The sequence below is a fragment of the Pocillopora damicornis genome, chromosome 7, assembly GCF_964200805.1.
Source record: "Pocillopora damicornis chromosome 7, jaPocDami1.2, whole genome shotgun sequence".
Lineage (NCBI taxonomy): Eukaryota > Metazoa > Cnidaria > Anthozoa > Scleractinia > Pocilloporidae > Pocillopora > Pocillopora damicornis.
Genome location: NC_142676.1, coordinates 22820658 through 22846123, shown reverse-complemented (window position 1 = coordinate 22846123; position 25466 = coordinate 22820658). Strand labels below are relative to the sequence as shown.

The 25466-nt window shown below is 37.9% G+C and overlaps 4 protein-coding genes and 1 long non-coding RNA gene across 5 annotated transcripts; 3 read left to right on the top strand and 2 right to left on the bottom strand.

Annotated features, from left to right (window-relative positions):
- Positions 1–7372: 7372 nt before the first annotated feature.
- Positions 7373–13030, bottom strand: LOC113669314 (uncharacterized). Its single transcript, XM_027185331.2, has 7 exons — positions 12620–13030; positions 12427–12505; positions 11995–12070; positions 11317–11384; positions 10553–10687; positions 9772–9869; positions 7373–9606 (listed from the first exon to the last, which is right to left on the bottom strand). The coding sequence occupies exons 1-7, from the start codon at positions 12820–12822 to the stop codon at positions 8376–8378; spliced, it is 1890 nt and encodes a 629-aa protein (XP_027041132.2). The 5' UTR covers positions 12823–13030; the 3' UTR covers positions 7373–8375.
- Positions 13031–13969: 939 nt separating this feature from the next.
- LOC149043175 (uncharacterized) lies at positions 13970–15093 on the top strand. The gene is made up of 2 exons (XR_016188442.1): positions 13970–14213; positions 14335–15093. It is a non-coding gene; the product is annotated as an uncharacterized LOC149043175 (long non-coding RNA).
- A 523-nt stretch (positions 15094–15616) lies between these two features.
- On the top strand, positions 15617–17174 carry LOC113669313 (5-hydroxytryptamine receptor 6). The gene has a single exon (XM_027185330.2). The coding sequence runs from the start codon at positions 15752–15754 to the stop codon at positions 16613–16615; it is 864 nt and encodes a 287-aa protein (XP_027041131.2). The 5' UTR covers positions 15617–15751; the 3' UTR covers positions 16616–17174.
- Positions 17175–17661: 487 nt separating this feature from the next.
- LOC113669311 (trace amine-associated receptor 8b) lies at positions 17662–19046 on the top strand. Its single transcript, XM_027185329.2, has one exon. It carries the CDS (start codon positions 17786–17788, stop codon positions 18698–18700), a length of 915 nt encoding a protein of 304 aa, XP_027041130.2. The 5' UTR covers positions 17662–17785; the 3' UTR covers positions 18701–19046.
- Positions 19047–19348: 302 nt separating this feature from the next.
- Positions 19349–25308, bottom strand: LOC113669310 (sterol carrier protein 2). Its single transcript, XM_027185328.2, has 12 exons — positions 25121–25308; positions 24774–24811; positions 24046–24150; positions 23622–23639; positions 22910–23032; positions 22487–22635; positions 21857–22117; positions 21186–21374; positions 20925–21012; positions 20581–20646; positions 20347–20399; positions 19349–20125 (listed from the first exon to the last, which is right to left on the bottom strand). Exons 1-12 carry the CDS (start codon positions 25177–25179, stop codon positions 19982–19984), a joined length of 1293 nt encoding a protein of 430 aa, XP_027041129.2. The 5' UTR covers positions 25180–25308; the 3' UTR covers positions 19349–19981.
- Between the last annotated feature and the right edge of the window lie 158 nt (positions 25309–25466).

Here is a 25466-nt window from a genome sequence, read left to right as displayed (position 1 = left end):
CTTTTGTAACTCATGAGCAGGAGCCGAGTAATTCGGAAACCGTTTCTCCTGCTCTCTCAACATCCTTAGTGGTCTATTACGCCAGTAAACCGATAAAAAAATACGGTCCATTCGCGCGCACGTGATTAGACTGTTCGAAGGTCGTTGTAGTCAAGTATTATTAACCTCCGAGAAGCCAAAGAGCACCAATATAGCTTCCCTTTCGCTTTATCTAAAAGGGAACTCTTTCCATGAGACATAGAGCTTAGTTTGACGGTATTTATTAAATGGCGTATAATTCATATATTTTCATCTCGTTTTCTCGGGCGAAATATCAATAAAATGTAAAAATTTCAGCATCCTAACGTTTCGCAATATAGTTTCAAGACGACACAATAACTCGCGGCTGGTTGAAAAAGAGCATTCGAGATTTCAACTCATCAATAGGAATTGCATTTACCATATTTTCAAGTATCTGGATCACTGAGTTTTGAATTAATTTCGTTTTTCTCTTTAGCGGTTTTCGGGGAAGAGAACCATTGTGCATCGTCTCGCAAAGTTAGCTTATTTTCAAATTCTATGTGAATCTACTTCATGCGAATGCATGCAGATGTTGTTGAGCGCTAAAGCGAACATTTAATTGTTACAATCATGTCAAAAAGCTAAGCCACAAAGCCCGAGTCGAAAAGGTGTCAGAACTATTTCATGGTTACATTTCAGATTTCAAATTATCTAAGGCTTGAACTCGCCAGAAAAAACAGATGAAGAAAATTGTTAAACCCGCCGGTATGTTTTCACTCTTCACTCAGGAAACGTCAATTCGCGCAATAATATACTTTGGTTCTCCAACGCTGACGCACTTAAAACGCAGAACACATTCGCAATAAAGAATTGAATTCAAAATGAATTAATTTATCAAGATGAAAGATCAAAGTGCATTATGAAAGACAAATTTGTTGATAAAACTTGACTGATTGCCTGATGCGAACAAACTGGCATTTACAATTTGTGCCTTACATTCAGTATTAAAAATGATAATAATTCTATGTATCTGTCAAAGGCATTCGATTATTTACTTTAGTTGTAGCATTTTATTAACACATTTATATCAAGAAAACTGGCAATTGCAACAGTTTTCAATAAAAAAATTCAGTTTTCATCAACACTGTCTTAAATTCCACTGCCGTCTTTTTTTTTTTTTATTTAACAGAAACTTCTTTTTAAATTCAAAGAAGTGGACGTGGACCAAAGCAAATCAAAATGTACTTAATTTAACATAGATGAATTATTTGCCCTGGGGGAAAATTCAAAAGTGTCGAGCGCACGCTTAGTACATTTTTTTCCTGTAGTTTTTAGTGAATGATTGACGTTAAAAACTTAAATTTTCAGTTTTTCGGTGTATCATTAAATTCTCAAAAAAAGGAAAAATGAAATATTGCATTATGTAAACCCTCTGTAACCGAAGTTTGTTTTAACTAGGTTTAAACTGTCTTGTGAATTGTTGTATAATAACCTCCCAAAGATCAAACGGTTATAAAAAGCAGCATATGAATAGCGGCTAATTTACGCACAAGTTGAAAAATGAGAAATGTCACGAAATTTTTAGGGAGAAAGCTTGTGGGTTAGTTATAAAGGACAAGTGTGTCCATTTCATTTTTAAAGAAATGTATATGGTTTGAAGACTAACAGAATGTTTCGCCATAAAGCTTTTTTTTATCTTTGACCTAGTTAGGACCTTGTAGAATTGGGAAATTTTATCTTATTATCCAACCCTGCTTCCTCACTGAAGTCTGCAACGATTTTCATTCAAAACGCTTGTCGAACTTGCGCGCCATCGTTTCACTCTGTGAACTTGTGTTCCCTTTACCCGGCCCGAAGTTCGTGAAGGTAAATAAATTTGCCAACGGCTCGGAATTAAGAGCTTCTTCATCAGATGAATCAGCCATCTTTGTTGCTTTTACGTAGTATTTGTGAAACAACGAAAATCGTCAAATCTTTCTTTATGAATTCGATGTATATTTATCATGTAAACGCGCTCCCTACACTTGGGAAGTGAATCTATCACTATCTTCGCGTTTGTCTTTACCATTACAAACAAGCCATGGTGCTGGAGTGTTTTCTGTTGGCATGAACATAGTCAGGTCCCTAACCCTTCGATGTCTTCGGTAAGCACAGCATAAAATGAGTAGAAAAATCAAAATAACCGCAACACAAAACACAACAGATACTGCTGCCCATATTTCTTGTCCAACGATGGGCGAAACGTTTGCATCTGACATTTTAAATCAGTCGACTTCAAATCCACGATGCCTGCGCCAAATATGATGACCCTTCTAGCCTGTACACATTTTTTTGTTTCCTTAAAACGTGGAATTCAAATACAGTTGTTGTCTTTTGACTTGAATCTTGTTACGTCGGATACACTTTTAGTTCCTCTTATTTTCAAAACGGAACTCCAAATGAATTTCTCCCGAACTGATTAATCTACTGATATCCCCGTGGCTCGGTTCGAATTGCACCCCAAATGAATTCAGCTTTAACGACCAAATCCTTAACAATTCAACGTTGCTCTTCGAACAAGTCACTCTTACCGTCGCAACCGGTTTTTTTTCGTCAACACTCGGTGCTTTGCGGTGTACACGTAATTGAATTTTAAATAACTATTTGATTTTTCCGCTCACTCCTTGAAAAATGGCATATGGCTTCGAAAAGGTTTTCACAACTTTTCGTTATCAAAAGTCAGTTTTTGTATTTCCATTTCTGATCTTTACATCAAACCAATTGTCTACAGACTGACAGAAAGACAAGGCCTTAGAGAGTCATACTGCTCGCCGTCATCTTTATATTTTCAGCTTTTCCAGCCGGAAAAAAATTAGAACGCTAAAACAAATAGAAAAGACATGGCTTTAATTTTCTTTGTGGGCTTTCCACGCACTCTATCAAACATTACAGGCGATTTTTGCTCCCCTGTATTGTTGAGCTTGGTAAGGGGTTGTAATTCTTTTTTTGTAACAAGAAACCCCATGTGCACCAGAACAAATTTACCTTTTCTATACAGAGTACCATATTCAAATCGATTTCTTTACATTTTCAACCACGGTAATGTATATCAAGGTTTCCAGACTCTAAATGGTTTCGCACTGGATTCTAAACTCATCGAAAATAAATGCGCTAGTTTCGAAGTATTAAAAATAACCTTATCACAATAATTTTATCAAACCCATAGGCCGGTAAGCAACGTTATCTCTCGTGCGTATTAAATGTTGCTGGCCTTTTAAAAACTCGTTTCCATTTGTTTATTTGTTTTGTTTTCAATTGGCATTTCTTTTTGTTGTTATTGTTATTTCAAAATGTCGTTAGTCAGAAATAAGTTTCCTGGCTTCATTCAATTGCAGATCGTATTATGATTGGCACTTATTTTGTTGCCCAATCTCATATGAAATTTAAATTTTGAAGTATAAAATGCCGCATTAATGATGGGAACTTATACTCGGAAATTAAAAGCTTTTCCGGCCATAACCATCTTTGTTTAAGAGCAAGCGGATACGTCATCAGGTTAAATTGATTTATCTGTCGAAACTTTGTCAACTCATCCGTCAAAGTAAAGGTGTCTTTAATGTATTTCGCATTTATTATGTCAAATGAAACTGACAGTTTGAATAAATGGAGAAAAAACTTCATCACAAGCTTTTCAATTTGCCTTACGAGAGTGTTTACTTTTAACGGATGGAGCAAACATTTCTTCCCTGAAGACCGTTGATAGATATTGAAGAGATAACGCTTGACTCCATCTCGCCCCCAGAGCCTCCCTTTGCGTTTATAGAAAACTGAGAGGCGCTGGTGAAGAGAGTAAAGTTTTAAGATTCTCGTAACATAATGAGTCAGGAAAACTGGTTTGATGCGCGAGTTCGCGGCTGGTATAGAGTTGGCTGAGAAGTAGAGGTTTTCAATTACATTACAGGAACATGTTATCACCTCTACAGTTCTCCTAAGATCATCATATGCGCTCACGTATGGTGAATATATGGAAACAGCGCTCATCATTCATAAGACGCAATCCCATTCCCCAAGGCTCTCTCCTCTATCGCGCATGACTGACGACAACAATTTGGAAGGACCTCTGGGGTCGAAAATTAACTCTCTCCCAGAGTCCACGTCTCTTTCGTTACGTGTTCATAAGTAAAAACGGGAGGCTCCAGGGAAGAGACTGGAATCGAAATTAAATATGGCGGTACTGATGCAGTGATGTGGGCGAAAAATGTTATTTGATTATTTGATAATATAACAGTTAAAGAAAATATGAGATAGAGCAAATGTTTCACAGTAATCAGTAACATTTGAGATAGTTTTTCAAAAAGAATGTAACTTAGTATTCAATTTAAATTGTCCACCATGAAGAATTTCTAAGGCTGACGTTTGAAGCGTTGGCTCTTTCGTCAAAACGATAAAACCAAAATATCTTGTTATACCCCTCCGTCTCTCCTCACAGATGTAGCACTACAGTTTCTTAACTAACTTTTCCCCTTTATTTTTGTTTTCAAGGCCGGCAATTCAACAACGGCTTGCATGGTGAAATTTTGCTTTAAATATAATGTTGATATGATTACGATCCTGTCAGTTCAAGACAATAACATAATATATCTTTTAGTCATTAAGTACGAAATTCGTGAAAATCTACGTACCGTCACAATTATTAAGTTACAGGAAAATTTTGACTTGGTTAACAAAGAAGGCCTCTCTATTCCGTTGTTTCAAGTTCCGGGAATTTCACCATCGCGTTTTTTTACATTACGTCGGTTTACAAAGGCTGTTCTTAAATGATTCAAAAGCGGTCTCTGCTTACAGTTCTAACCAAGATGTGTAGTCTTGAATGTGTAACATAAATAGATCAACACCAAAAACAGGTAAATTTACCGGTTGAAATTTGAATTTCGCGTTTAAAGACGTGTGTCCATAGAGAAGTCGTTGTACAAACAAGATCGTACTGAACCTGTTTGCTCGTGATTTTTAACTTTTTTCGACCTTTTCATGTCTTTTCCTTCTGGTTGAGAGAACCGCAAGTTGTTTCCTTGGTCGAGATTCGAAAGCGTTAACCTTCTCAGTTTGTTGTCATCCTGAAAGATATTAACGTTCCCTTGATGGGTGAAGGTCCTATTTTCGGACTCGTCGATGCACACCGACGTTTCGGTAATGCTCTCAAATTCCATGGATCTATCCAGGTCGTCAGCATTCTTTTCCATATCGTTGCCTTTCCTCGCACATTTAACGAATATCCTGCAGCAATAGATTACGAATAAAATCGTAATTAACCCATAAAAAACAGCACAAACTGCCAAAAGGGAAATCGCTTCTCGTATAAAAGGCATCTTCTTCACCTTTCGCTCGCAAGACTAAAAACTGCCGCCGAAATTCACAGCTGTTTCTGAACAGATTGCGTAAAACTTGAAAGTTTTGAAAATGAAAAGATGTGAACTAGCCTTCTTTGCTTTGTTAAACTGTAGACGTTAGTCCTCGGCACTTTGCTGCGATTGGCTAAATTTGAAAATAACGCTCTAATTGAAGATAAAAGCCCAATGAATTCTCTTTTTGTTACATTGTTTTAAGGGCTTCGGACCGGAGGTAGCTCACACCACAATGAACACTTTCATAATAGTGAAACTTAAATCTTACACTTCAAAAAGGTTGCATCTTGATGATGAAATGATTTGGAATTAACTGTCAAAAACTCAGTTTAGTAAATTTTGGTAGGAGAAAGATGCATTCAGGTTTTATACACCAGTAACGTACAAGGGAAACTGATTCCAGTCTTAAACGCGAGCATTGTCGTCGACGAACAGGAACTTTGTGTTTGTTATGAAAACTAGGAAATTGGCCAAGATAGACTGTTTTATTTTCTCTTATTTATCACATCATAAGTTTTCCTGTCTATCATTATTTGTGGTTAATCCAAAAAATAAAATCAATTCAAGTTATTTTTTACTTAAAACTGATTTTTCTAATTTAAGTTTCCGTTCGTGATATACTAGCAATAACCAACATACATACAAAACAATGGAATAAAATCCACCAATCGCATTGTGTATATCCCACGGTGATTGACAGCTGCATCACTGCCAATTATCGGACGGGTTTAAAAGGATACGAGTGTTTTCTTATATGTACTGAGCTTCAGAATCCGCAATACACAGTAAATTCCGAATATTCGTTTCCGGCACGAAACGAGGAATACTTACTCTACTAGGCCGTTGGAAAGGACGTGCAAAAGATTCGCAATTAATGCCAGACCTTTTTTTGCGTCTCCCCTTTTTTTCGTTTGCAAAAGGAAATCTTCATGGACAGCTGTTTGGCTGCAAAATCAGCCAATTGCAGTAATCATTGTTTGACCCTTTGATGCCCAAATGATAAACATCTTATTTCTCCCTACAATATCGGCCCTGAAGCATACATTGAGGTCATGAGAATGAAGGAAATTATCGCGAACTCAAAGATTAAGCTCTCCATTGTCAAATTCTTCTTGCAAGTACCATAGGAAACTAATTTGAAATTAAAATTCAAACCGGTTCGCTAGCTTAATTAGAGAGGAGCGTACATAATCTATGGCTAGTAAATTTTTGCAACCAAGAGACAATTTGCCCAGTTCAGCGTTAACGTAACTCCGTTCTTCCTTGCTGAGGGTCATGCGTTCAACGCACGAGTGCATCTGACTAAACAATTGACTACAATTTTCCATCGTCGATAACCTTAATGATGATTGAAATGACGTCAACAATGTTCAAATCTGAAGTGAAACCACAAGACGCAGCCGAGTAGTTTCACTGCAAAGTTTTGAACATTTTTGACGTCATTTTTATGATCAATAAGGTTATAGCAATGGAAAATTTTGATCAATTTGATTTTTACATGAACATAGAAATTTTTATGCCAAGTGAATGCGCCAAATTTTTTTGAAAAATTGAGCGCGCGTTACATGATCGACGGTTGCTTCGCTGTTTGTTTTGATTTGCGTCGTGTAATGACTTCTGCAATGAAATACCAGAAAAGAAATGGATGGCAATTGACTCTGTTGCCCTGAATCGTTGTTATATGGCCCTCTTGATTTTAATTTTTGTGCCATTTGCTTCGGCATCGGGAAGTATTTCTACGTGGTTGTCCGTCTTTCAACTTTGCAAACTGATAACCGGATTCGTAATTCTGAAGATTTTCCTCCACTTTATCTTCTATCTCGACAAGTTCTTCTTCAAAATTTCTTCAAGTATGCCGGTCTTTGAATTACCTATTAAGTCAATTTTATTATCTCTAACCTTAAGTGACTTTAAATTTTTAAAATCATATATCTAACCTTATTGACAATAGTTCTTGCGCGCGAGAATTTCTACAAATAATGTAGAACACCTTTCTATTAATGTCATTTAATTTTAAATAAGAATCTTCTCCCAAGAACCCAAAACATTTTAATTTACACAACATCTGAAAAAGTAAAACAATCTATTGAAATAAAACGGGTCTCAAATAAAACAAAGTCTGTTATCCGTGACAGAATTTCTCATCGGTATTCTTTTCCTTGGTATCACCGAAATCAACGCACCTTCCTCTGTCAACAAAAATTTTCTGCCCAATATTTCAGTTAAAAGGGCGCCAAGAACAATTATCTTACTCCTCTGGAAAGAATAGTCCTGAATTATTCGTTCAAGAGTTGTGTACTGAGACAAATTTAAGCCATGCGCACCAAGGGGGTAAATTGAGATGAACCTTCTCATCTATCGTTTGACGCTACATACTAAAATCGCTAATGAAAAAGCGCACATGCCAAAAGAACAGAAAAGTAAACTTCCAATTACCATGCATGGATCCAACAAAGGTAATCTTAACATACGCTACGACAACCTAGATAAATCGCTCTCCAAGTTGACTTTGACTTTGGCGACAAATTTCGCCCGTGTTGATAAAACTTTAGTGCGCAAAATTTCTAATATTCAGGACTAAACTTAAACACGGATTACCCTTGGCGCACACTTTTCACACTTTTCAGGAACAAGAAAAGTCCCGCGCCTTTTGTGTCTGCAAGGTAACAAGAAACTGTCTTATACAAGGAATTTCCGCGCAGGAGATACCAACAAATGAATCACAATTATGACCGATGCTTTTGAAGCAATTAAAAAAAAAACTGCGTTTGTTTCTCACCTCGGGCCTCTCTAAAACAAAGGTGTCTCTCTGTGTGTGGATAAAAATTCTTGATTTTGAGAGGGGTATTGACGATTTTTCAGGAATATTACGGTTGGCCGTGATTCAGGCACAAAAATTAAAAGCGAACAATCAGAGACAAGCGTCAAACTTAGGAGCGTTTTAAAGAAGAAGAAGAATAAAACACGTGAAGGTGAAGCGTCAAAACATTTTCATCACGAGGACTTGTCGTCTTTTTTTGAAAGCATCCTCTTCAATGAAAGTCCAAATCTGGCTCGAGTCTTGTTCACCGATCGTTTGTGTATCGACGCTCCGTGCTCGCTGTCGTTTACAGGCCGATTCACGCTTTGTTCTGAAGAGACAAGACCACTGTCCTGTGTGCTCACGGCCCCTGAGGCCAAATTGTGAAGGTACTCTGACGAGGAAGCAGCACCATCAGGAACCCTGCTGTGCAAGTGCTCGTAGATAGATGGATCACTGCCATCTCTGCACTCGTGATGGCAGTTATGATCAAAATCACGTCCGTATGCAGGGTGGTTACATCCGCGTACGGAATCAAAGCTCTTACCACGAGGTCTTGCCCCCAGTAATTGCCGATTCCTTCGTGTATGAACGCACTCTGTTGAGCTGCCACTAGACATTGTGTCATGTTCCGGAACTTTCTTCCAGGTGCGCCTTGATCTCAAGCCACTAGAGCCAGGCTGCAGAGCGGGAAATACATCGTCACCGGCTCTTTGTCGCATCACAGGATACCCATCCTCACTGGATCTATACTGTGCCACAGCATACCCATCGCCATTGTCACTACCATGCCTCCTTTCACTTCTCCACGCTTTTCCCTCACGGAAACTCAAGATGTAGTAGGGTTCTGTGTCGACTGGTGAGTGCCGAGTATTCTGGAAGTGGGCAGCTTGGCCGCCATACTCACCATCCCCATCGGCAACGACACCAGGACACGAAAAGCCCGTCCGGCAACCCAGATCATCGTTACTATGGTAACGCGGACCGTTTCTATGGAGGGAACAGGGTGCCTTGTGTGCAGCCGAAGTTGGAGCCCTTTGAAGAATGCACCAGTCCCACCTAGAGGAAGGAAAGGAGGCACATCTTGTCATTCCTCCGTTTGTACGACTGGGTGCTTGGGTGCGTGACGAAGAAAGTTTTTTGGGCTTCAACCTACCCGTCCTGGGCGGCCGGGTTGAAGAGGCCGAGGGAATATCCTCGGTTCCAGGCCTGTCCAGTCCCCCTCTGGCTCGTCTTCGTGAGAGCGTGCGCTGTTGTTCTTCGGTGACGGTGTCTAAATCTGCCTGAGGCTGTTCTACGTGCTCTTCGTAGCCTGAGTCGGGCGAGAAAGCGCTGTACGCGAAGAAGAACACGGCGCTGATGATGAAAAAGTTTATGGTAATTGACAGTAAAGCTGATGTTACAGGCCAGTTGATCATGATGTACCTAGAGACGAAGCATGCAAAATGGGAAGGGTTAATAGACGAGAAATTTCCTGCAAGCACTTACTTTGAAGAAGCTTCGTTCATTTATACTATTATGACAAACTAATGCGGTCACGTGATAGATTTCCCTACTTTCCCACCCCCTACGGAAGAGATATGAACTAACCTCAGTCCCACAAAGTGAGCTTCAATCCTCAGGGCAGCAGAGTAGATTTCAATTTCTTTGCTGAGTACAATCACAGTGGCCCCAACTGCTGGGTGATACTAGGACGAAACAAAGCAGGATGAGATCTAATTCAACATCCATCCCCTTAACCCTCTACACCCTAACATCAGTATGCATATTCTCCATACTGTTCTCTATACATTTCTTAAGGTGCTGACAAGGAGAATTAGCTTAACAATCCAGAGCTTCTGTAGTTGTTGATCATTTCGATAATTCTCATCACCCTAATGTTTGATTCACAGGAGATATTGTAAGGAGAAATTAGATGCTAGTCACTCTAACACATTAGGGACATTGAGCAAACTACCACAGTGACAGCAACAAGGACACAACAAAACAAAATATCTAATGGGCAGAATAATAGCCCAGCACATGCGTTTTTAAACTGTGTGCATTCTTAGCTGTCATTTGCAAAAACAACAATGTAAAAACACAAAATTTTGCATGGTTTGAGAACAGGAACCCTTACAGAAATTATTTTTATTTCCATTTGGCACTCAATGCTGCTCACATAATTTTATGCTGAGATTGACAAGTAGCACTAGACTGATGATAAAAACTGAAAAATGAAGTAACAGTAGCTGGCTGAAGATCGCAGACTAGTTGGTGGTTTTGGTCAGCTACAGGCTCTTATCAACAAATCATAGGGACAATCAATAGCAACCAAAACTGATAAACAGAGATTGTGAAAAGCTGGTTCAAAACAAAATCATATACATACCGAGTCCTCGACATATTCTTCAAACAGGTTTATCTGCACAATCTGTTTCTCCTCAGTGAAACCCAAAACCATTGGCAGAGAGTAAAAAACAGTGGCAAGAGATTGTAACAAGGCTGACTTGTAATGAAGCATGCCCTGTTCAAGTAAGGAATAAAAAACATATTGCTATGATAGCTCAGTTGATTAAAGAAATGGTCATAGATTGAATCATATCTCACCATAATCACCACTGGCATTCAATGTCACCACTATAATCACCTCCAGCAAGGAGATTATTGAGGTGACATTAAACTCTAAAATGGCTGCCTTGCTTTTCGTCAATGTTACTGACAAAATTCAATTCCAAAGAGTACAAAGGACGCTGCCAAGTTTGGCCTAACAATTCTCAAAAGTATTTAAAAGATCTTGTTATACTCTGGTGGAAACTAATTGCCTTTCTAGATACAAGTAACAACAATGATAAAAGAAAATGCTCACTGCTATCTTAATTTACAGAACAGTTTGAACAACAAAAAAAAATTTACAGCAGAATTTGAAAGTACCTGAACAACTGTACAGTTATTTCCCTCAGGCTCAATGAATATTATCAAATTGTCCCCTCGACTTTGTCTTGAGGATTATTCAAAAATATTAACTTGGTCATTGGAGAATAATTATTATTTTACGTAGACAAAAAGTGCAGTATCTCAATAGCTGTAACCTGTAAGACATGAGAAATTCAGCCCTTGAGTGAAAAAAATTATGTAACTACGATATGTACTCACTGATCTTTCTGAACTTGCCAAAACTTTTCCAGATTCAGATAAAAAGGTTACTCTAACCATGAACATTCCTAAATGGAGAAATGACCAGAAAAAAAAGATATCCCAATGTTACTTTGATTTGAATACCATACTGTTAAGTTCAACTTCCAAACATTTCCAAACACAGTAATGACTTTTTCTGATATGCAGTATTAAAAACATTATCTTGTAGAGTAGATTTGATTTCATTCCACCTCAAGAACCCACTTGATAGAGTTAGACCCCAAAATCTGTTATCATTGGTTGTGCAATACATTGCAACATAAATATTGCGTTTATTCCATTTCACACAAAAAGCTGGAGAAAGCTTCATGGCAGTGAATAAAATCTAGGACTGGGAAATTTTGCATGTATACCTGCAGTGAGGAGCTAAAATATAGATAAATATAAAAGATAAAATGAAATGATAAGGAGAAACTAAAATTATGAGAAACATACAGTGAACAGATCTTTAAATGAAAAGGTTAACTTAAACTGCCAAGATCAAAAAGCTAATTCTTCTTACATGTACTGGGCAAGTCCTGAAAATAAGCTGATCATTCCTCTAATTCTCAATACCTATCTGTTTGAAATCATCTTAAAATTGTGAAGAGAATTTATGAACAGATCACTATTGGCAGTCATTTACTGATTACTAACCAAGCTTTTCATTAACAGGAGAATGTGGCATCTCAAGATCCAGAAAAACCTGATAGCGCTGCCCTCTCATTAATATCTATCAAAACAAAACGAGTGAAAAGTGTGATAATTTGATAAGTGCTTTGTAAGCCCCGATCAACGTAATTTGGGGCGCTAACATGTAGTGTACAGTATTTCAAAACACAGTGGATCAAATAAGGAAAAAAAAATTGGGCAGCTTAGGATGTGAAGGTGAGAACTAACAATAGCCAGTACACTAAACCAGTTAATCTACGCGTAATTCTGAAATCGTACAGAGAAATATTGGATAATCCTTGCGCGAGGGCAAAATGGACTTCAACACCACTGTGCAGAACAATGAAAGGGATCAACAAGTCACGAGTTTTACTCGCGGTAACATTACAATGAAACTGCTTCCAAATTTTTACTCACTCGTTCTCCAGTGCTCAGAGATAAATTGGCTTCAGGGAAGGAACATAAAGTTTTCCCTCGAGAATCATCGCAATTAGAGCTACAACAACGTAAACAGAAACGAAAAAAAAATTATCATTCACGAAACAGTTCGACGCGCCTATTTCTTAATAACCGAGCTTAAAAGACAATGAAAAAAAAAAGGCAAACTTACTTGAAAAGCAGGAACACTGGCCTTACATGACTAACGGTTGGCATGTAAGCGTAGTAAAAACTGACGTACAGAAATACAGCGATCCACAGGATCACAAAAACTGTACAACATGACATAAAAAAACGAACAACTGTGACTCCAACGAGGCGACTAGCGCCTACAGTCACATCTCTAGCGAACCGTACGATCCTCCACCTGCTCATCTTGGGCTTGGAACGCACTTATAAAAAGCGTGCCTATAAACACGTTTTGTGAGATATTCTCGCAATTGGACTTTCCTCCACAAAATCACCCCCTTCGACCATCTTTGTTTTCGTCTGTGAGGTGCAGGGTTTCGCCCAGTCCTTCGTAGCCACTTGTAAATCTTATGGGGCCTGGGCTCCATATGTTTTAAAAAACAAGGCGGGGTCTGAGCAACAAAACAACGAGAGAAAGTCTCTTATACCCCATTCACACCAGCAAAACATGTTTTGTTAAACTGGTTTTCATTGAATGAAAATTATAAACAGAGAACTGAAAAACTTGATTTTCCATTGGATTCAAGTACTAGCTAACTTGCATTTCCAATGTGCTACATTCAAGTCAAAAATATTCGGTTAAATAGTTTCTATAAAGAAAAAAAAATTAAACTGTGTTTAACAAAACAACTTTTAAACATGTTTAAGCTTTAGTGTGAATGGGGCATTAGTCAATTAGGAATTCTGTTGGTTGTGTGGAAACTTACTCTTAATTTACCTTTCTCCTTTGAAGAAGAGAAACAAAGGCATTTCGCCATCAAATATTGCAAAAAAAAAAAATTCAATTTCAAAGTTTACGGAAATAGCCTGAAAGTCATCTTTGTAAGAGCAACTCAGAGCACAGAGCGGAAAATAATTCCTCGCTGACCCTAACATCAACATGCATATTCTCCATACTTTTCTCTATACATTTCCTAACGTATTGAAAAGGAGAATTTATTAAAGTTCACGCGGCAACCAGAAGGAGAATTTGTTTAACAATCAAGAGTTTTTTAGGTTAGCGGTTATTTCCTTCATTCTCATTACCTTAATGGTTGATTTAGGGCTGATGTAGAAAGGAGAAATTAGGTGTTGATCACTCAGGGGTCTGGGGTTTACAGCTGCAAGCTAATAATAATAATAAAAATAGTAATCTTTAATGAGGACGCCAACGTCACGAAACGGTTTACAGAAGGGTCCTCAGAAGAATACTAAGTTTAGATTAAGAACTAGTTAAACATACAAAAAATGTATAAGATTAAAAGAGTATATACAATCACTTAATCATCCGGCATCAAATATTAAAGAAATGTAAAATGGTTTCCGTGTTTACATAGCCTGATGTAAACACACGGGAGGTTGGGAGAACACGAGATAAGCGTAGCGGGAAACCACGACGCGAAGCTTATCTTATACCGTTTCATATATCAGCGCTAAAATTTACTGACGACCAATGACCCCATCTTCTTGTGGCACTGGATTTACGAAAGCTACAGGGTGCTATTGTTAATTCTAACGCGTCCGTTTACAGTTATTAAGGAACTTACACAGCGATAAACTTATCGCCAGCGAAGCTGGGGATAACATTCAATTCGACGGTATATTAAAAAAAAACTAATTCATTTTGAAAATGATTTTTCATAAATGACCTAAGACCTATTCTTCGATATGACTTGTGCAGGCGTCATCGAAAGAGAGATGTCATTTATTTTCCCTTAGGGCCTCCAGTCTTCAACGATGCAAGCTTGGCCATTTCATGTCGCTGTTTTCCAGAGGACAACAAAGAAAGGTGTAAACTTTTAAATGCACGTTCATGGCGCATGGCTAAGCGATTTTGAAATGTTCAAAGTTTCAAGTTTCAAACGCACGTGCGTATGGAGCTATATTTCTGCTCCTGAAAGTTTTTGTCTCACCGCGATCTCGTTGTTGTCGTTAAAGATTTTCTTTCTTAACAGTCGGTCGTAAAAAAAGTTTACCGTAAAAAATTGTTTTTTTAACAACAAAGGTAAGAGATTAGCCATTAGTCTTATCATCCCTCTAAGGCCCTGTATATTTGCATGAGCTCGCTGTCAAGAGATGACGTAAGTGTTGTTTTGCCGCTGTATATTGTTTCCAGAACCTTTCAACAACTTTGATCCTATCGATGTAGTTAATTACCGATGTCTTTGAGCTGTCAGCGAAAGTAAACCCCTAATAAGTCTGAGGGAGCTTCCTTCCGTAAGAACAAAATATTACTCTGATGCGGACAGCTGTCCAAAAAGTATCACAAAGAAAGAACACGGGGAAATTGACTACATTCATTGAAATCTTTTAAAATTTCGACATGAGAATAAAGCGTCTGTTCGACCTCTTTTTTCTAACTTGAAGTATACATATATCTAACATTGAAGTATACATATATCTAAGAATTATTAATAAGCTGTCGGTTTCTTCTGCATATGGCTTTTCTGAGTTAGAAAATATGAAACATTCTTGACATTTTTTGGTTGGTTATTTTTTTTTTATTTGAACAGAACTCGAAAAAATTAGTTTCAACCAGGAAATCCCGCAAGATTTTGATGTTATACGGTACATTTGAAGAATTTTTTTTCAGCGAAGTTGAAGTGTCGTCAGTTTTTACCCCGCACACTTTCAAGATGTTGAAACAATTACGTGATCGCCCCCTGACAACTCTGACAAGAGAACACGATAGTAATCTAATTTTACGTTCTCTGTGAACGAAACGAGTGGGTCCCCTTCAAAATTCATTGGAAAGTTCAAGAAACTTGTCACAGGCGCCAAATAAAGTTGAAATGCTTGAGGGTTTTTTGAAAAACCCTGTGTCAAATCCAGCTGATCAAAATAGGAAATTGCAAAACTTTTTGCACCTGGCTGCATAATTATTGCACGAATGAAGCAGCTGGGTTCAGGAAACTTGCGTATGGTAAATTAACTCTATCGTCAATTGCTAATTGCAAAAAACAGTTGAATTTTTTCTGCTTTGATCGTGCCTGGATCCTAAACGTAAGAGGCTGACTTCGATTTAAAAGCAAATGCAGTTCGTTTTCTTTTAGATACAGTCAGGAATAGTTCACTGTCATATCGATCAATTAAGCCTCGAATATACAATGTTGGACTTTATCAGCATCCGAAAACAATGATTGAAATGTGGTTTTTTATCTTTGGATGGTTATTTACAGTCCTGACTGTTTTTGAAAACGTTTTTGTGATGTACTTGATCATTACACGACCACAACTTCGTGTAACATCAAACTGGTTCGTGCTGTCCCTCGCAGTGGCTGATTTCTGCGTCGGTTTAAGCTATTTTCCCCTACTTTTCGTTTCAAGTTTCTTCCCGTCACAGCTACCCGTCGACCACACAGGAAATTGGTTCAAAATCAGCCATACATTTCTCTATTCCTCGACGGCGAATCTTTGCGTCTTGACAGCAGATAGATACCTAGCAGTGACGATGCCTCTCAAGTACCTCTTACGCATGACAAATGAAAAGGTGATTTATCTGATCTCTTTGGCGTGGATTGCACCGTTATTTCTTTTCACGTTACCTTTCATATTCGTTTATTCTGGCGGGAATGAGCTGCTCATTTTTGGCATCGAAATGTTCAGAGTTTCGATCTTCCAGCTTGTTCCGAGCATTCTATTTATTTTTGTCATCTGCCGTCTCTGTTTCATAGCCCGAGACATTTCGCGGAAAGAAGCGGCCCTCATGGCTCAAATCAGCTATAATTTTCAGCCGCAACAAAATGCGACTAGAAAGAAATGCAAGGAAAAAAAGGCCTCAGTAAATATGATTATATTCATTATTGTGTTCTTCGTTCTTTGCCACATTGGGGGAAATTTTCGCTGTTTTTGTTACGTCTTCAAAACTTGCATCGTTTCTGACGGTTTGGGAAGAGCCATCCACATCTTTTTTGTTATGAACTCGGCCGTAAACCCAGTTGTTTACGCTGTCTTGAAGAAAGACATAAAGAGGGAGCTGATGAAAATGTGTGCGATGTGATTACAAACGATTCTATGTTTGGGATCGGAGAAATTAAAATTTTTTCATAAATCATTATACAACATTGCGAAAATCCAACAAAATTAGTTGAAAACATTTTAAAAGCCAGTGGAAAACCATATTTTGGTTTAGTAAAAAACGATGTTTTTTTCTTACAACTTTTGGTTAATTAAACATGTGTTTGGTTTGGAAAAGTGAGCAAAAAAAACGCGTCGCGGTTAAAATTGCACGCGTTTTGTGATGTAAATAACTGTTTACCATGACACCTGAAATCATGTACTAAATATAATGTTTATATGATCATTGATGTAATTTTAGAATGAACCTCCTGATTGAAGAATGAAAATTGTTCCTGTAATATCTCCAGTTTTTGTGTTTATGTCGGAAAGTAGTGCTTGTAGGATATTACATCGTGAAGCTATCACGTGTTGTTATTGTCAAGCAACCAGTGAATAGGTAAAAATTGCAGCTTAAGTTAGGCGTTTGTACAACATCGAGAGAATTAATAACAAAAATTGTAATAACAATGTATATAATGAATAAAAAGGCATTCTTTAAATGATTAATATCATGGTATCATTTATTTTTTGCTTAAGTGATTAGTTCACCCCAGACATGTCTGTAGAGTACAGAGAAACAGCGAACTGGCAAAATTTATTGTAAAAGGTTCTAACCATTTTTCGAAAAACGATCCGCGCGCACTTTTATTTTTTTGTCTTTTAGGGCTCTTTCAGGGTATTCGTATATGTACAATTGCAAGGCAACCAAAAATTATAACAATTCGAGTTACATTTCATGCTCCCATTCGTTTTTAACTAATTTTATAATTGCCTTTCATTATATTTGCTTTTAAATTTTTTTAAATTTCCTTTCGACACGTTGCCAAAAAAATTGTTGTCATATCAATTACAGCTTGGCTAAGCTCCTTTCCAGATAAACTTTAAAAAAATGTTCTTCAACAAATTTCAAGGAGGTAAATAATTTCACTTCGCAAGGATATGAGGGGTTAAATAACTGACGGTCAGCTTAGAAAGCGTCACCCTCCCCCTCTCACGGGCCTATCAAGTTTGTTTGCAGTTCGCCAAGGGTCGGCCGCAGTGTCTTCCACAGAGAGCGAAATATAACTACGAACACTTTTATGCAGATCAGCTGGTTTATTTCAAGCTCACGATGTGGTTTTTCATCTTTGGTTGGTTTTTCACCGCATTTGTTGTTCTTGGAAATGTCCTGGTAATTTATTTGATCATCACAAGACCTCGACTACATGTTAAAACGAACTGGTTCATTCTTTCTCTTGCACTGGCCGATTTCTGTTTCGGGTTAAGCTATTTTCCCATGATTTTTACTTCGTATTTCAACGCTCAAATATCCACCGATCATTCAGGGCCGTGGTTCAAAATCAGCCATACATTTCTCTATTCTTCGTGTGTGAATTTGTGCGTGCTGATAACGGATAAGTATATTACAGTTATGAAGCCGTTGAGATACGATTCCTACGTGACACGAAAGCGACTCTTGTCTGCGCTCGCCTTAGCATGGATTACACCATTTCTCCTGTTCACAGTACCCTCATTTTTCACATATTCAGGAAGAAACAACTTATTCACGTTTGCTTTTGAAACATTTAGAGTACTTATTTTTCAGCTTGTGCCAAGCGTCGCGTTTGTTTTGATAACAGGACATCTCTTCCTGATAGCGAGAAGCATTTCGCAAAAAGAGACACTTCTACTCGCCCAACTCAAGTTTAATTTTTGTGAACATCCGAAAAAACGAGTTAAGAAAATCAGAGAAAGGAAAGCTTCTATGAAGATGATTTTCTTAATCATTTTATTCTTCGTTCTTTGTCACATTGGAGGGAACTATCGTTGTTTCTGTTTCACATTCAAAATGTGTGTCGCTTCAGAGACTTTAAAAAAAGTTATTCACATCTGTTTTATTATAAATTCGGCTGTCAATCCTTTAGTATACGCTTTTTTGAAAAAAGATATGAAACGGGAACTGAAAAATGTGGCCAGTGAACAAAAGCTGTCATTGGTTAGAGCCTTTAAGCGGAATTCACCAGACCCGGCAATCGAGCTTCGCTAGCTTATACTGATATCCGAATGAAGGCAAATCTTTTGCACAATTTTTACTCATATACTTTGTGACAAACCTGTCTCTAGCGGATGGTAGATGAAAGCGGAATTTTTTTCCTTTCTTACTAAACATTTCACAGGGAAAAATTGCCTTTGCACATTCGAGATCTCGTCGAGTTTTTCCATACTTTGCAGTCTGACTGGCAGCGCGTTTGAGGAAGCTCACTGAATCTCAGTGATGTGCTGGTACTGCATCTAGGCTACAGCCTTTTGGATAAAAACTTGCCAGTTTTTGAAATCACTTAGTTTCGTGACTCTGGAATGAAAACCGAGCGACAAACATGTCTTCGATAAAAGGTCTCTTGTGTAAATAATGTTTTAGTGAGACCTAATTGAGCTTTAACTTTAAGTTCACTCTTTAAGGATTTTAATAGCGAAAAAAGGAGTTCACTGTAAATGTTAGTGGAAGTCTTATACCTGCTCGTAACTGAAAATAGTTTCAACTTTGATTGGCAAAACTTGGTGGTACCAAATGTGAAACAAAGCTGAACAAATAATGGCGCACGCTTTTACCAGAGGGATGCCGGGAATACTTGAGAGACACGTGATGGACATGAAAATATACATATTCTTGCGCAAATAAATGTGAGTCTTTGGCTAAAATGGAAAAAAATTGTATTGCTTTTTATTTGCTCCCATTCCGGGTTGCGACACAAAATTAAAAATATCTCTCATTCACAACATGTTCAAATATTGAATAAAGGGGGTAAGTTTCTTGAGAAACTGTGGTGGTTCGTTTGTGGGGGAGGATAACAAAATAATGTTGATTTCATCAACTGTCGATAATGTATATTAGTCATCGTAAAGAGTGCCGCATTATTATTCAAACGGCCGAGAGGCAGAAAACAAAAGTTGACTTCCTGCCGTTTTTTGATCACCGAAAAGCGTTCGAAATCACTCAGTTGCTTACTTGGCGCAAATTGCCTTCATGACCAGCCATATCCCCCTGATATAAACTCGTACCCAGACAAAATGACAGCTTCCTTAATAATAAATGGAAGAATTATTTCAAGAAACTACCAATTAGATTCTTTCTATAAATACTTAATTTAGTCATGTCTCCTTCAATTTCTTCCATTCTCTATTAAAAAAAGTACTCTATACTTGAGTTAGGTATTCTTGACTACACTCAGCCTTTTATGTTCAGAATTTTACAATAAATAATGGTTTGGAAAGCTATGGTTGATAATTACGTTTCAAAGTTCGCTTCAGTCGAAAGTGAGACACTCTGTTATAATTTGGCATGAAGCTGTTCCTTTTTTTGAGGTTTGAATTTTTTGTACATCGTCACCACAGCAGCTCCTCCGATTCCAAAGTTGTGCTGCAAGGCAACTGTTGCTCCGTCTACCTGCCGTTTTCCTGCTTCACCTCTGAGCTGCAACAAGAATTAAATGACAAGTTTTAAAAAAGTTACTTATGCAGATTTAGGAGCATTTAAACCACGCTTAGTTCTGTCCCTCAGGAGTAACATGGAAACTCAAAGAAAGCGCAGGTGCCTTATTTTCTCGCCTAATCCCCAGTGCCCACGCGACCCTCTTTTTCCCGCCACTTGCCCATGCCCTCCCTTGTTTTCCGAAAAATATGCATTACACCTACCTGCCAGTTAAGTTCGGCGCATTGCGCAAGACCTGTGGCGCCGATCGGATGTCCTGATGGGAATAAAGAGAAAAAAACGTATTAGCCACATGATCGTTGACATGCAAGCGCTCTGTTTGGTCAAAGATGACGAGATTTCTTACTAAGACTATCTTGAGCTTTGTTTAGCATCGCCTTTGCTTTCTTTTCAGAAAGTTAACATGATGCAATATAATAACAAATGAAAGAGCACACCTTTCGATTCCAAACCTCCCGATGGATTCACTACCCATCTACTGCCAATGCGACAAACTTGCCCGCCTAAGGAGAGCGAAAACAAAAGTCACTTCATTATGAGCTGAAATGTACACGCAATTTAATTGGTTCTTTCTTATGATCTATTGGAGGACAGACGCTTATATGCCATCACCATTTACAACATTTTGCTTTCCTATCCTATGAAACAAATAGATTTCATGTTGCCGTGGGTCTGTAGAGTAATAGATCACAGACAAAATTTTGGTAAGAACATAACTGACACACACAACACTTATTCAAAATAGTATTTTATTAGTATAACAGTAATATGTAGGCCTTACCATTTTCGTTCCTGATCCATTCAGCTGAGTCAATGAGCTCTCCACCCCTCCCTACTGGGCAAAGCCCCATGGCTTCGTACATAAATAACTGAAAAACCAAAAAAAAAACATTGGAACTAACTTAGTATGGTCATTCTCACAGTCTTCAGTTACAAAAACAGCCATTGAGCATTCTTTTTTCACAAGCTACAGACAGGAACAGCCTTCTCTGTTCTTCACATATGGTTAGACACAGTAACAAATCAAGAGAGTTCCACTGACCTCATTGCAAGAGAAGCAATCATGAACTTCTAAGACATCCACATCACGGGGTGTGAGATCTGATGATCTGTAGCAGTCTATGGCAGCCTTTGTAGCCATAGTGACCCCAGCTAGGTCCATAAAGCTCTTCTCAAATGAAGATGGTAGGTCTGTAACCATCTGCTGAGCTAAGATCTCTACAGCTTTGCTCTATGAAAGAAAAGAAGTGAACCAACCTGGGTTGTAAAGTAAATGCAATCTGCCCCCAGTGAAAGGACCATAATTACATATTCCTTGCCAGTTTCCATGTGTTCTGAACCATAAGTTATAATATTTGTTAATTTCACAATTCTAGTTTGTTCCCAGATAAAAGTGGCAACTGTAAAGTGTCACATAATCCAATTTGCAGTTTTCCACAAAATTCCAAATTCAAAACAGCCTAAAAGTATATCTGTTTCAATTTTTTCTTAAAAGTTCATACTTTACTCCATTAAGGCCAACAAATTTGAACTTAAAAAAAATTATTTTTGATATTGTAACAATGATTTGTTCCATTAGTGGTAGTTTTTTTTGAGCTTCTAAAAACCTTTTCCTTTCCCACCCTCTTGGTTGGCTCCCTCAAAAGCCTTCAAAATCAGGTACAGTGCAGACACAGTGTCCTTCTGAAAAAAACAGAATTCTTCAAAACAAACCTGCATTCCATTTGATTCCATGAATTCTCTTGAGCCCACAATGGCAGCTGCTGAACCATCTGCTGTGGGTGCAGACATGGCAAAGGTGATAGGTTTGCAAATCATTTTTGAGTGAGTAATGCTGTTCAAAGGGAGCTCCTTTCTAAGGCAAGCATTTGGGTTGTGAACACTGTGCTTATGATTCTTGTAAGCGATTTTAGCACATTGTTCAAATGTGCTACCATATTTCTGACTATGCTCTTGTGCAGCATAGGCAAACAGCTGAAATATGAGACAGAAGGAAAAGTCAATGATAACACAATCTGTCCACTGCAAGTGTAAGTTAGACACAGGTTTTCTCTAGCCTTGAAATATTGAGATAGGGAAGGGAATGCAAATGAAAGAATCAGAGTTTATCTGTTAGCCATGATGATTTGAACATGGACCAATTAAAGATACCTGATTTTGTGGACATAGCCTGTAATAAGTTTTAGAGGGGATGATTCCAATCTGTGAGGCTATAGCCAAGAGATGAAGTGTTACCAGACAGTATAGAGACCCAGTATAAAGTGACTTTTTTTCTTTTTCCAGGTTTCTGCAGCACCTAATACATGGTGACCACTTAATACAGTGCTGCTAACTATAGGTTACCTTAATAACATCTGAGGTCATAGAGTTTAGTTGGGGATTGACAAGCCCAGGAGCAGCACCAATATTAACCATGTGATCCATGTGACGTTTCACAGGAGATACACGGTCTTTGTACCTTTCAGACAGGCCTCTTTCCATCTTTTCAAAACCTTTACAGAAAAAAACAAACAACAAAACTATCTTAATTTGGTTGTTTGTCTATCTGTTGGCCTATGTGACATGGCCAAGGTGTGTATGCATTTAAAAAGACTTTTCATTACTTGGTTCTATTAGATCTATATCATGCATAGGACCACCTGGTTAATACATTCATGACAAACATATTGCTTCACACCACAAAATCAATAAATAACACAATGTACAATGCATGACCTTTGGTAGAAATCTTAAAATTGTTCATGAGAGAAAGTGTTTAGGACTTACCTAAGGCTAAAACACACCTATACTGTCCACTGAGAACCAACAGCCTTGCCAACATCAGGGCAGATGATGCAGATGAACAGTTGTTATTGGTGTTAAACACAGGAACCCCAGTCAGACCCAACTCTGAAATAAGACAGATGTGTATTTTCCTTTTAAATTAGAGAGATTGCTTATCAATCATCAGAATTTAATCAAACCCACTTGAATGTTAACATAATTGTAAAGGAGGGTGAACAACAAACATTGTAATGAGCCAAAGAGAATGAAAGGTAAACAAATAATAAAAATAAATTGTAAAAAAAGACATGACTGGTTTAGTTCCAGAATTACTTATATTCGATTAAAATGAAAATTGTTGGTACTCTGGAGTCAATCCAATCACTTTTAACCCTTTAACTCCCAAAATTGATCAACATGTACCTTCTCTCCAAAATATCCATACATTATCCAGGAAACAGGTGATGAGAATACTCAAAGTTGTCAGGTAGAAGTTTTTATCTTGATCTAACACTAAATTCTCATAATTATTTTGAAAGGAAATGTGTCACAGCTAAAGGGGAGAATTGACAATCAGATCTTGGGAGTTAAAGGGTCAGTAACATTGCCAAATAACAGACATGAAGGTCTCAGTGTAGCATGATTTGCTTAAATTTCAATTATATTAAATGCCCACATTCTGGGAAAATATATATTCAGCATGCATGTTACATACCATAAACTGCCCTTTGACCTGTATAAAAGGGAACAGCAAGATTCAATGAGGCAATATTCAAGTACAAATTTTAACCTCTTAACCCCTAAGAGAGACCAGTAACTAATTGCGTCTTTCAATATCACCCTGAAATCAAAAATTAAGGTCAAGGGCAACAAGGAAATGATTACCAACCAAAGAAGCTGTTGATTGTTAAACAAACTTTCTTTGTCAGCATCTTAGAAAATGTATAGAGAATACTATTAAGAATAGGCATATTTATTTTAGGGTGTAAAGGGCTAAACATTAGGTATTCTTGTAAGATTTTATGAAAAGTGATGTTTGCGTGACACTGACTTTGACATAAACAGTACTCAAGACTACCCTGAAAAAGCAAAATTGTGACCAACTAAAGTAGCTTTTTTTAGTAAAATAACAATCACACCTGATGTTGGTTCTCCATAACAGTAGCTAGCAACAACAGCCTCCACATCCTGGTAAGAAATCCCAGCATCATTCAGTGCTGCTGTCCCTGCCTCTCGAGCCATATCTGTCAATACATTCTTCAAATCAATGACCATTATTGAATGTGAGGGCTTACCAGCTGGGAAGTCAGTAATCAATCTACTTAACCCTTCCTCTAACTTAGAGTGACCATCAGTTAATTTCTCCTTACAGCATCACAACTGAATCAAACATATAAGTCAGGAGAATGAAAGGAATGATCACAAACTAAAAGAGCTCTTAATTGTTAAACACAATTCTCCTTGTCAGCACCTTGGTAAATGTATAGAGAACAGTATGGAGAATATACACACTGATGTTGGGGTGTAAGGGGTTAAACAATGTATCTTGGCTGATAAAGTCAACAGGGCACATGACTGTATAATTTTCAGCTCCTTGTTGCATGAGAGATTTCAGTTGGGACACCATTTAAAGAGCAAGGCATAACCTTAGAGCTTCAATCTCTGCAGCAGAGGGAGGGAATGGAAGGGGGATGTCCTTCAAAATCCCAACAGCTTCAATTTTTATGATAAGTTAAGTTTAAAAAATAAGCTCTTCCATAAAAAAGGGGGGATAACTTTCCTACCACAGTCAATTTGTGTTCAGACAACCTGCTATAATTAAAACACATTACAATATAATGCTTCCAATGCTTCCTTATCAACATACCTGGATAGTCCCATTTCTTGGTGAGAGGCTTTTCAAATCTGAAAGAAAGGAGAATTCTCAAAAGCCGTGGATGGTGTCATGATCATCAGCTCATGCAAGTTAGATCATGAGGCTAAACTACAGAATACGGGGCTACTTTTAACCATCCACCAAACGAGCCGGCTTGTTTGCCTCTCTTGCTCGTCCACTACTGAACCAATTGAGGCATTAAATATATAGACCTGCGACTCGACACGCATATAGATTACTCCTCGTTCTTTCATCCACTACCGCTCTAAAGGAGCCTCCAGATATGTGGCCCTGTATTTTGCATTTGCTAACGTTTGACTGTTTAATCAACCACTTACTTCGTCATTCCTACACCAACAACGAAAACTTGATCTTTAGCACTACTCGTTCCTGCCATAATGGATCAGCAATAAGAGGAACTTTCTATACCTGCGTGAATTAATGATTCCAACAACTCCAAAGCGATTTGTTTTCAAAAATTTCCAATATTCTATTCATATATGCCGAAACCTACTGTCCACTTTGTCACCTACCCTACAGGAAGTGTCCCGCTAGTACACAGGCCACGGTGGAGCATAAGATGTACTCTTGTGCTCATGCTCTATTCACACCAAAGCTTAGACTTGTCTTAAATTAATTAAAGCTGTTTGTCAGACACGATTGAGAATTTTATTCTTTATAGAA

Excerpts from the sequence above, each read along its gene's own strand:
- LOC113669314 (XM_027185331.2), bottom strand. The coding sequence starts at position 12,822 with ATGAGCAGGTGGAGGATCGTACGGTTCGCTAGAGATGTGACTGTAGGC. Across the intron at positions 10,688-11,316 it reads TGGCAAGTTCAGAAAGATCA|GGCATGCTTCATTACAAGTC; the intron begins GTGAGTACATAT and ends TTACTTGAACAG. Across the intron at positions 9,607-9,771 it reads GCTCACTTTGTGGGACTGAG|GTACATCATGATCAACTGGC; the intron begins GTTAGTTCATAT and ends CTTCGTCTCTAG.
- LOC113669310 (XM_027185328.2), bottom strand. The coding sequence starts at position 25,179 with ATGGCAGGAACGAGTAGTGCTAAAGATCAAGTTTTCGTTGTTGGTGTA. Across the intron at positions 22,118-22,486 it reads TGACCTCAGATGTTATTAAG|CTGTTTGCCTATGCTGCACA; the intron begins GTAACCTATAGT and ends CTCATATTTCAG. Across the intron at positions 20,126-20,346 it reads GCGCCGAACTTAACTGGCAG|CTCAGAGGTGAAGCAGGAAA; the intron begins GTAGGTGTAATG and ends TTCTTGTTGCAG.
- LOC113669311 (XM_027185329.2), top strand. The coding sequence starts at position 17,786 with ATGTGGTTTTTCATCTTTGGTTGGTTTTTCACCGCATTTGTTGTTCTT.
- LOC113669313 (XM_027185330.2), top strand. The coding sequence starts at position 15,752 with ATGATTGAAATGTGGTTTTTTATCTTTGGATGGTTATTTACAGTCCTG.